Source organism: Hippopotamus amphibius, chromosome 4 (genome assembly GCF_030028045.1).
Source record: "Hippopotamus amphibius kiboko isolate mHipAmp2 chromosome 4, mHipAmp2.hap2, whole genome shotgun sequence".
NCBI lineage: Eukaryota > Metazoa > Chordata > Mammalia > Artiodactyla > Hippopotamidae > Hippopotamus > Hippopotamus amphibius.
The window spans coordinates 36,340,107-36,352,398 of NC_080189.1; the positions used below are offsets into that span (position 1 = coordinate 36,340,107).

General features: G+C 33.8%; 1 protein-coding gene across 14 annotated transcripts in view; it reads right to left on the reverse strand.

Moving 5' to 3' along the window:
* Positions 1 to 12,292, reverse strand: part of FOXP2 (forkhead box P2) — a 554,125-nt gene that overhangs the window by 148,772 nt on the left and 393,061 nt on the right. For 11 of the 14 annotated variants that reach the window (XM_057730884.1, XM_057730882.1, XM_057730887.1 and 8 more), the window contains one exon: positions 1,504 to 1,593. In XM_057730884.1, the coding sequence (XP_057586867.1) occupies positions 1,504 to 1,593 (90 nt within the window). Of the gene's footprint in view, positions 1 to 1,503; positions 1,594 to 12,292 lie in introns of those variants that run through there. The other 3 variants (XM_057730895.1, XM_057730894.1, XM_057730893.1) reach the window with 3 other exon arrangements.

Below are 12,292 nucleotides of genomic sequence, written 5' to 3' on the forward strand. Positions count from 1 at the left end.
AGAGTAGCATAGACATATATATACTACCAACTGTAAAATAGATAGCCAGTGGGAAGTTGCTGTATAACAAAGGGAGATCAACTCGATGATGGGTGATGCTTTAGAGGGCCGGGACGGGGAGGGTGGGGGGGAGTCTCAGGAGGGAGGGGATATGGGGATATGTGTATAAATGCAGCTGATTGACTTTGGTGTACCTCAAAAACTGGTACAAGAGTGTAAAGCAATTATATTCCAATAAAGAACTTAAAAAAGAAAAAAGAAAAAAAACCCAAAAAAAAACAAAAAACCCAAAACAAAGGAATGAGAAATGTATTTTAAAAGAGAAAAAAATTAAAATCAATCTTAAACTTAGGCTGATTCACTATAACTTTCATTTGCAATCATGGCAGACATTGGTATGTCACATCCCCTATCCCCAGAACCCCTTTTACTTCCCATCCACCCCACAAAAATGGGTTTGTTCCTCAAAAGACATATTTTCATCTCAAATTTGCCTAGGGACGATGAATTTATTTCAGCTTTTAGGTAAGAAGTAGCTTCTGGATTGTGTAGGTCAGTAGCCAATAATTCTGTTACACAAACTAAGCTTCAGTAGGGCACCATGTAAGACTTTTAGTTACTAGCATCTGAGAGTACACCTGAAAATGAAAACAGACAGCCAGGCCATAAAAATTTTTTTTTCAAGATTGTTTTGTTAAAATAAAGCAATAAGAAAGATGCTGACTTTTTAAAAAAACTAAGCTTGCCTTATTAGACGTGTATATAACACATGATTCAAAAAAAAAAAAGCACTGTTTATCTTTCAACAGAACTCATAAACATTTTGAATAATGTTTTATGCAATTCCAGATTCTACCTTCCAAACATTTAAAAAATACCCTCTAAAGATGTTTCTTCCCCCTAATGTCCTATATATTTGGGTAAAGCAAAGTTACTTTAAAAGACATACATACTATCAGTTTCACAGGACAAACACAGTGAATAAGGACAACAAACTCCAGAATGTGTTTTCATAACTGTAGCAACAGCAATAACTCCTTGGCAAACTCAAACAGTTTTTTTGGCAACCCTGGAGGTTTTCTGCATTTGTCACTTGGATACAACTGCAAAAGGGTTGTCTACGACTGCTTTGTTTCCTTCCCTACCATTGTACTATGACTTTGCTTATAAGGAAGAAATTTCACATTTTAACCTGTTTGTGAATAAAATTTCATTAAAATCCCACAAGGGAGTTTTATACAAAACTCTTAATGTCTATGTATACCAAATGTTGTCGCTACATAATCTGTCCAATAAGTGACCTTGTAAACTTTTGAAATCTATGCTAATAGAATATCATTTTTTCTCTTTCAAGAAGATAAAATTAGTTCTCTTTCTGAATTAAAATTACTTATATATGCCGATGTAATAATTTTCTGTATGTATACAACTGGGTCTGCAAGTCTGTTATCATTACAAGCATCTTTTAAAGTAAGACCCCAAGGATAGGAGTGCTTTACTAACCTGCAGTGGTCTCTGTTTATCACTGCTCTTAGGAGATTTCAATCCACTTGCTTGCTGCTGTAAGAGAAGTTGTCTTGCTGCTTGGAGAGCCTAGAAGTGAAAAGTGAGCAATATCTAAATATTTTGTTGAAAGGTAAATTATCAGTTATTCCTTGGTTGATAGTAATAGGCTTTAACATATGAGAATCCCACCCCACATCCTCCTTTCTAGAGAAAATCATTAAATATTCCTTTTCTTATAATGTGAAAAAAATGCATATAACACACATATACACAACTTTACTTAAAATAACAGAGATGCACATAATCCTGCAGAAAATAAAGTTAATTTGTTTAAAGCGCTTAAAGAAGAAAAAATCATAAACTGCATCAATAACCTCATTTCCACAAGGAACTTGTCTTTGAGTGTTCAACTAAAATGCCCACTCCCTTTTAAATTATCATTCAATTTGCATTTTCATATTACAATTTTGAAGCAAAAGCAGTAGACTTCAAGTGTTACCGGAAGCTGTAATTAAATTTGACAAATCAACATCAGATTATCTTGAAAGTGAATTAATAAGGATTTTCACTAAAGATTAAAAACACTTTTTTGTACTCACAATTCAAGGGGAAACCTCTCCTTTGACAAAATAAAGTGCAGTTTTAATGTCAAATAAAATTGAGTGGTTTTCATTTGCATTCTTAACAAAATCAGAGAACAAAGAAATTACCACTCAACCAATCAGGTTTGTTTCTATGTGTGACAGAATACCAATCAAAACAGAAGATGTTTTCATTTATTTTTATGTTTTCTGTTCCGCTCAGGAAAATAAAACTTAACATAAGAAATTAATGTAAGCATTTCATTTCATTTACTAGAAGAGGGACAGTTTGGTGAGTGGACTATATAAACTTATCATATAAAAACCAATGCCATAAAAATACATATTGAGACATTTTAAAGGTAGCAGTATAAACTAAAAAAACTTTTTGAGAGCCTCTACTTTATAAACTCATTGTTTTTCTCAACAACTGAGTTCAATGAACACTAATGATGAAATTTTTCATCACATAGAACTAAAATAAATCATTGCTCTACTTTGTTATTCACTTTTAGAATACAAGGTAAATTTTTCATGATGGGAAAAATATCTTAGATCAATATTCTACAATAATTAAGATTCTAAGCTGATAAAAAGTACAATTTTGATTGGAATCAATGATCTGGTGTTTAAGAGAGTTTCTAGTATCCATGACAACAGTTGCTTTGACAAGATGTGCATATGGCATTACACTGCCAGCTGGTGTGAACAATGTTTGAACTACTGCATTGAGATGCTGAGCAAACAGAAAAAGTTGCCACGTCTTAACCCTCAGGGAAGGCAGTCATCCCCTGATCAATTATGAAAAGACAGAGAGAGGGCTGCTACAGTCTGCCTCCGAGCAAGTTTTCTGAGAAGGCAGGCAGACATAGAAACCAAAGTAAACAAACTGAATGCCCTAGCACATCTCCTAACAACATTGATTTGTCTTCCCATAGCAGGATCTGGCAGAGTTTGTCAAAGATACTTTTTACATTTGGAGACACACTCATTTACAACAATCTTCTTTTGTTTTTTAAAAATTTCAAGTAATTACAAGTCAGCCTAAATGTTTCTAAGGATGACACATTCCAGTAAACTCAGGCAATTTTATTATAAAATTCTGTTGGAAAAAAAAGACCAAGAAAAAATTCCATAAATATTTTATTATCACAAAATTCAGTTTAAAAATTTTCACTTGATATCCTAAATAATAATAATAATTTTCTTTTTTTTCTTAAAATGGCAACTTATAAAATAATGACGAGTGACTTTTTTTCAAATAGAAATTACTATAGTCCAAGTTAGGCTGTGTCTATGTGAAATTCTCAAAATCAAAAAAATCAACTATTTTCCCCTTTGATGCCAAAAGCTGCACAAAGTTTGCCTAATTTTTTTCATAGAATTTTTTTTCCCTTTGAATTCGTTAGTTTACTTTGTGTGTGTGTACATATATATATATATATATATATATATATATATATATATACATGCTTATATAGTTTATATTTAATTCTATAGTTGTTTATTATTCTTAAAGACTTCTGGTGAACACAGTTTATAATCCTGGAATCATGAATGACTAGGACTAAAAACAATCTTAGAAATCATCCAATCTGACACCCTCATTCTAGCAAACGAGAAAAATGAGGCCTAGAGTAATCAGGTGCTTTGTTTAGGGCCTCCTGGCTTCCAGGCAAGCATGCATTCCAGTGTGCCACACTTTCGTCACCACACTGTCGTCAGAGGTCCCATTAGAGGCAATGAGTAAAACTCTGGTAAAGAACAGTAAGTAAAGGAGAGCTCTGGTACCATAATAAATTATTTTTTACCTGTAAAGAGAGCATATCTATTTATCAGAACTTAAAAAGGGAAACTTCAATATAATCTTTTCACAATTTGAATTTGTGTTTGAATAGAACTATCAAAGAATATATATTGTTTTTAGGGCTAAGTGTTCCCACCATCCTTGACTTTGATTTCATTACATACTCTACCAATACCTGATGGAGCCCTAATCTCTTGTAAAATTCTGATCATCTGACCAGTTTTTACTAGTAAAATTAGTTAAGAATTCTAAAACTGGACTAAACTTTAGAAATTGATTAGCCTACCTTTCACATTTTGTAGACAGGTAACTGAAAAACCAATGCTACAATAACTAAAGTCACAAAGCAGTAGCAAAGTCTGGTCAAAAGCTAAGGCTCTTGTCTCCCAAACCTAGAACCCTATCTTCTTCACCACCCTGCACTGTATTCATTCAATTCAACCCAAACATGTAACCCAATGGAATATGTAACACCTAGTGCCTGTAGAAACACATCAGAAAAAATGCAGCTCATGAAAATATCACTAGAAAAAATGTATACCAATTTAAAAGTCATGATAGCAAATAGCAAAAAAATCATCTTTCACTACAAACTCTTATGAAAAAGAACTACTTGCCTATACCAGCGTTCTTTTAGTAGCAGTAGAGATTGCTACAATAAACATAAAAGATGGGAGGACAAAAAATAATTCCAAGAGATCAGGAATGATTTAAAACTCACAAGCAGAAATCTTTGGCAGTTTGCATTCTAACTGCAGGCATCACATGACACTTTTATTTCCAGTATTCTGGATAACATTTTAGGACTGAATGTCAATAAACAAATGCTCAGAGACATTTAGTTCATCTTTGTAATTTATTATTGTAGCTACTCAAATGATGAAAGATTATGAGATAAAATACTGCCATCAATATAAGGTGTTAGGTGTCAGATTATATAAAATATTAATTTGAAAACTGCTTGGCCACTTCAATTGGTAAATAGAAGAGGTCTATTCATAAAGTTCTATGAGCAATTTATGTATTTATATAATCACCATCTGCAAAACAAAAATCAAACAAAAAGAAACCCACAAAAAGCCAAAACCAAACCAAAACAAACAAACAAAAAACTAATTTAGAACAAAAGGCAAAAGATGTTTGCAAAATCTCCTTTAATAATGGTTGAGCCTGATGCAAATGAATAACCAGAAAGGCTTCTAAGACAGCCAAGCCATATCTAGTTTCCAAAAACACATTTGTTTTGAATTAGGGGTGCACTTCACTTAATGAAGTTATCTAACTTTAGTAAAGCTAAAGAAAATTAAGACAGGAACACTTTAAAAATTAGAATCAGATTAAATTAAAATATTTTGAAAAGATGAATACAAATCTTTAAAATAAAGGTATACTTTTTGTTATGCTGCAGAGATGTGGGAATGTACATGTTTTCCAGAATTCAGTGCATTTTGCTATAAAATATTTATTGCAAATATCATTCCTAATAGTTGCTATGTAACTTCAAACAAACAAAAATTTTGTGAAGCAAAGTTGAAGCATATAACCCTTCTAAACAAGTAGTAACTTTATGTTAGCTAGGAACCTCTTAAACAAAGAGTAATTCTCATGAGTGGGTGATTATGAGAACTAAGAGTGAAAAAACTTTGTAACCTGCCAGATCAATACTTTTTTTCCTTCTTGAAGAATGCTGAAAACTTTCACCAGAACTAAAGTTGTTTGAGAATAGCTCAGAAACACCCAGTGAAACCAAATATGTTAAGTACTCTCAGGTTTATAAATAACTTTTTTTTCAAAGTAAATATATGTATATTTTGGAAAAAAACAGACATCACTCATCTCTCTCCCCATAAAAATAGGAATGCTTAACCTATCCGCCTGTTGCATTTGAGACATTAAAATGAAAAATGACATCTACGCCCATTAATATCTTCAATGTATAAACAGCACAGCGTGACACATTCTTGAGAGCTGAAGGCTACAAAATCTCTCTGAAACATAAATAACAAAGCACTCAGAAGCATATTTGATGTTGATATTCATCTCAGAGAAAAACACTGCTGCCTAGGCTTCTTATGAAAATAGATGCAGCCCAAATGGATCTCCTGTAATTGGTTTCAGATAGCGAGGTCAGAAGAAATATGATACAAGAAACGATTATGTGGAACAGGCTAAACAAGAATGTTTACACAGGCACTCCCTACTTAAACTGACAAGGGGTGTACACTTTGCAGATAACCAGAACCAAAAAAATTTTGCCAGCAGGATACCCAGAATTTTGCTCCTCCTACTCACATATTTTAACCTTTAACACATAACATCTTTAAAATGTTACTTCCAATACTAAGCAAATAAGTTTTCAAACAGAATTTCACTTTTAAATTATTTTCACAAGTGTGGCTGATAATCAGTACTTCAGATCCACCAGCAAAGGATACAAATTCCTATTCTGTTCCGTCTTCCTCCCATTATGCCCCCACTAAAGAGAATATACTCATAAATGTAATCTGAAGTCTCATAATGCTATTTAATAGAAGAAAATTAATCATCTAATTGTCATAACCTATTTTCAAACAGCAATCTATCAGAGTGAAATTATGCTTCTGTAGCGCTTGACCTTTCATTTTATCATGTCTGATACAAAATTAGACTGTTTGTTGGGAGAAAAATGCTAATTACTAGAAAATATTTTTTAAAATAATTTTTATTTTTGTGTTATGGTATATTTTACATAAAGTTTAAGAATAAATGTGTGGATACCTTATGCTTATATTGCATACCATTATGGAGGCCAAACTGAGAGGCTATGATTGTTTATTTTATGACACTATAATGAGGGTGAGTAATTAATTGTAAAGCATCCTATGTACCAATTAAATGTCAGGCTATATCGGCTAAGCATTCATGATGTAGATCCAAAGAAGAGAAAATCAAGGTATTGAATATGTTATGGAATGGATCCACAAGTCATCCTCCGAAGTTCTAACAAAGTCCTCAAGGTTCAAGTCCAAACCCATTACTCAGTATGTTCCAGTATGGCTCCAAACTCCCAGATGAGCTGAGACACCCTTGCATAAAACAAGCCTGTGAGTTAATGGTAACTAATGGCTAAGACAGGTTTTGTTTTTTCAGGTCTTGAATCATACACTCAGTTTAATGGAATGAACACATTCTCGTCCTCTGAGCTGGCATTCCACAGGCTGCAGTAAATAAAACCAAGTAGTGTGGTATTCATATCTCTATTTCCTCCATTATTCTGCTGCTAATGATAACACATTGCTAATAAAACACATAAGGAACACTAACACCACCTATAGCAATACTAAATGTAACTCTTGTTTACATATTATGGAATTCTGTCCAACTTAAAAATTCCCAAATATGAAAGGTAAAGATGAATTGGAACTAATTTTATTGAAATTAATAGTTTTACAACATCTCTTTTCCATGGTAGATGTTCCAGGAACTACAATAGTTTATGTGTATTCTCTCAGTTATTTCTCTTTCTGCTATAAAATATTTTATTTTTTTCCAAATGTACTTTTGATTTATTTTGTGTTTCTCACATACCATCACTTTTTTTTTCTCATTATGAGGCCAATATCATCTTTTGTTTGGATATGGATTGAAGACTCATTACTGCTATATTGTTATAATTTTAAATTGCATATTAGAGATTAACTGAAAATACATGCTACTAAATTATAGTATAATACTTAAAAGTAAACTATTATTTGAATCCTGTATTCTGGATTTCCTTTGCAATTTAAAAGTAAGATTACAAAAGAGGTAGCATTTAGGAAAATACTTGTAAGAATAAAATACATCAAACATTATTTGTCATTCAAAAATTTTTTTGCAAGTGTGTCCCATGTACCAAGCAAAGAACTAATAAGCATTGCATGACTGCAGAGGTAGGGGGTGATGTGACATTGTTTTCATTATCAAAGAGCTCACTGTCTAATAAGAAACATGTAGTGTAATGTCAAAAGGCCATAAAGATGTTTTTAAAGCATTTCAGGAATTCATAGGTAGAAGAAATTATTTTCAATTGGGGAGAGCAGATAAAACCTTTATGGGGATATAACAATATTTGGGCTGAACTTACATGAGAAATAGTTCATCTTTTGGAGATGACAGAAAGTGACCATGTTAAATACAAGCAGAGAACATGTACGGTCATACACAGTAAAAAAAAAATTATTGCTCTTGGATAGAACATGTGCTTAATTTAGGAGTGTTACCTTATGGGAAGGTTGGCTGGAGCTAATTAATGAGTATAATTAAATAATAAACGGCAAAGAAATGATATTATTTAACATGTAAGGGCAAATGTTGCTGAATCTGGAAATGATGGGATGAGTCTGCACCAGGTCAATATTGAAGTCATGTTATGAAGGGCAGATGAGAAGTGATGAAGAGAATGAGGAAAGATACGAGGTAGAAAAGACCAGTTAAAAGGTATGTGTAACTGCCTAAATAAGAGATAATAAACAAATACTGTATGCTAACGCATATATATGGAATCTAGAAAAATGGTACTGATGAAACTAGTGGCAGGTCAGAAATAGAGATGCAGATGTAGAGAATGGACTTAAGACCCGGCGGGGAGGGGTGGGAAAGGGAAGCTGGGATGTAGTGAGAGCGTAGCACTGACATATACACACTACCAAGTGTAAAATAGATAGCTAGTGGGAAGTTGCTACAGAGCACAGGGAGATCACTCCATGCTTTGTGAAGACCTAAAGGGGTGGGATAGTGAGGATGGGAGGGAGGCTCAAGAGAGAGGGGATATGGGGATATATGTACACATACAGCTGGTTCACTCTGCTGTACATCAGAAACTCACACAATACTGTACAACAATTATACTCCAATAAAGATGAAAAAAAACAAAAAAACAAAAACAAACAAAAAAAGAGATAGATAATAAGAATAATAAGAAACACTTTAGTTGAAAACAAGAACCACAAGAGGAACTGTCAAAGTAGAACTGGCAGGATTTAGAAACTGGGTTTAGGGTAAAATCTAGGAAGGGGGTAAATGATGACTTCAAACATTTAAGTCAAAGGTCAAGTATAGTTGTGTCACTATTGGAAAAGGGGAAATGAGACTATGAAACACAGGCTTTGGAAAGAAGATGACACTGTTTACCTGTTGGCAGGATAACCAATCAAAGGTTTGTTTAGTAGTTACTAATAATGTTGAGCTCTATGTTGAGAGTGATCAAGCTGACAACAAATTCCCGAAAGTAAGAGATAGATGGTAGTTAAGACAAAGGGAGATAATTAGGCTGCTGGTAAAGAGAATGAAGAAAGAAGAGACAGGACCAAAATTTGCAGAATATCTATGTACATTTTGTTTAGAGAAGATGAGAAAATAGTGCAAAAGGAAGACTAATTAATGAGTATAACTAAACAAGTGGCAAAAAGAATGAATGGTAAGGAGAGCACAGCAATGGAAGTCAAGAAGACTTCTAGAAAGTGTTGAACACAGAATTGCCATATAACCCAATAATTCCACAACCAGGTATATACCCAAGAGAAACGAAAACATATGTACACACCAACAGTTGTACATAACAGCTTTATTCATAAGAGCCAAAAGATGGAAAAAACCTAAGGGTCCATTAACTAATGAACGAATAAACAAAATGTAGTCTATCCAAATAGTGGAATGATATTCAACCCTAAAAGGTTTCTACAACATGGATGAAGCTTGAAAACATTATGCTAAGTGAAGGAAATCACAAAGACTACATATGCAGGGTTCATTTATATGAAATGCCTAGATTAGGCAAATCCATAGAGACAAAAAGTAAATTAGTGGTTGCCAGGGGCTAGAGGGAGAATGGAGAGTGACTGCTAATAAGTATGGAGTTTCTTTGTAGAGTGGTGAAAATATTCTGAATTTAGATAGTGGTGATGGTTGTACAACTTTGTGAATATACCAAACGCCACTGAATTTTACACTTTAAAAAGGGTAAATTATAGCATGTAAATTATATTTCATCAAAGCTGTTATGTATTTAAATAAAAGAACTGTGGTGTCAGCTCTAGGAAGCTGAGTTGATATACCTAAAGGAAGCTGGAAAAAAATTAAAAAGGAACAAATAAAAACAAAAGTATTGTGAAGGGAGAAGATGAATAATGTTCTCAAACACCAAAACCTCAAAGAGACTAAGGAGTAATGAAAGTTCTCGTTGATCTGATAGTTGCATGTGACTTACTGGATATCAGTTCCCAAAGAACATTAAAGCAGAAGTTAGACTGCAGCGAGTTACTGGGGAATCAATGATGGAAAATCATGGCCATGAGTGCAAACAATTCTTTTGATAAATTCTGTGAAGACCAAAATAAAAGAGAACTATGTATGAGAGGTTTTGTTTGTTTTTTGTTTGTTTCAAATAAAGAAAACTTGATAATGAGCTAGTCAGGAGAAATCGAAGCTACAACAAAGATAAGAGAATTGAGAAAGTCACTAGAAGATTAAGTAGAGCTCCCTGTGCTATACAGTATATTCCCATCAGTTGTCTATTTTATACACAGTATCAATAGTGTACATGTGTCAATCCCAATCTCCCAATTCTTCCCACCCCTTTCCCCTTTGGTATCCATACATTTGTTCTCTATGTCTGTGTCTCTATCTCTGTTTTGCAAATAGGGTCATCTATACTATTTTTCTAGATTCCCATTTATGCGTTAACATACAGTATTTTTTTTTCTCTTTCGGACTTATTTCACTCTGTATGACAGTCTCTAGGTCCATCCACGTCTCTACAAATGACCCAATTTCTTTCCTTTTCATCGCTGAGTAATATTTCATTTTATATACATACCACATCTTCTTTATCCATTCAGCTGTTGATGGGCATTTAGGTTGCTTCCATGTCCTGGCTATTGTAAATAGTACTGCTATGAATATTGGGCTGCATGTGTCTTTTTGAATTATGGTTTTCTCTGGGTATATGCCCAGTAGTGGGATTGCTGGGTCATATGGTAGTTCTATTTTTAGTTTTTTAAGGAATCTCCATACTCTTCTCCACAGTGGCTGTATCCATTCACATTCCCACCAACAGTGTATAAGGGTTCCCCCTTCTCCACACCCTCTCCAGCATTTACTGTTTGTAGGTTTTTTGATGATGGCCATTCTGACCGGTATGAGGTGATATCTCATTGTACTTTTGATTTGCATTTTTCTAATAATTAGTGATGTAGAGCATCTTTTCATATGTTTTTTGGCCATCTGTATGTCTTCTTTGGAGAAATGTGTATTTAGGTCTTCCATCCATTTTTTGATTGGGTTGTTTGATACTGAGCTGCATGAGCTGCTTGTATATTTTGAGGAATAATCCTTTCTTAGTTGCCTCATTTGCAAATATTTTCTCCCATTCTGAGGGTTGTCTCTTCATCTTGTTTATGGTTTCCTCTGCTGTGCAAAAGCTTTTCAGTTTCATTAGGTCTCATTTGTTTATTTTTGTTTTTATTTCCATTACTCTTGGAGGTGGGTCAAAACCATCTTGCTGTGATTTATGTCAAAGAGAGTTCTGCCCATGTTTTCCTGTAAGAGTTTTATAGTGTCTGGCCTTACATTGTCTTTAATCCATTTTGAGTTTATTTTTGTGTATGGTGTTAGGGAGTGTTCTAAATGGGAGGGAAGTCCAAAAGGTAGGGCATATATGTATATGTATGGCTGATTCATTTTGCTGTGCAGTAGAAGCTAACACAACATTGTAAAGTGACTATACTCCAATAAAAATTAATTTTAAAAAAGTTCTAGAGATGCATAGTGGTGATGGTTACATAACAATGTGAATATACTTACTGCCATTGAACTGTACACTTAAAAATGATTAAAATGCTAAGTTTTATGTATATTTTACTCCCCAAAATCCCCAGCACCCTTCATAGTATCAGGCTGCTGATGTCCTCCACGTACCCCCGCCTAAGAAAAGTAACTTGAGCAAAACTTTACACGCAACCAACGTTGGCTAAATGAAATTTAATGACTTGTTTTTACTAAAAGCTTAACAGTATGACTCATGAAAGTTTACACTTACTTGGGCAATTCCTGCAATAAACCCATTAAAGCAAAAAAAAAAAGTTATTAGAGGAGACAGAGGCTCAATCAAGAAGCAGGCACAGGAGATAGTCTCGTGGGGAGAAGAAATGCATCATTCCCTGAGACAGGCTGAGAAAAGGGATGAGAGGTAATTTCTCTGCACAGGTAGGAAGAGGAAAGAGTTCATGCTGGATGGTCTCAATGAATTCAGGAAAAAAGGGAGTGTGGTTACGGAGAATGAGAGATTGAAACTGCAGGAGAAACAAAAGTCAGGAAGCTTTTCTATCATTGTTCTGAGAAATACAGCCTGTAAAGTAAAACCAGATATTTAAGATGTTAG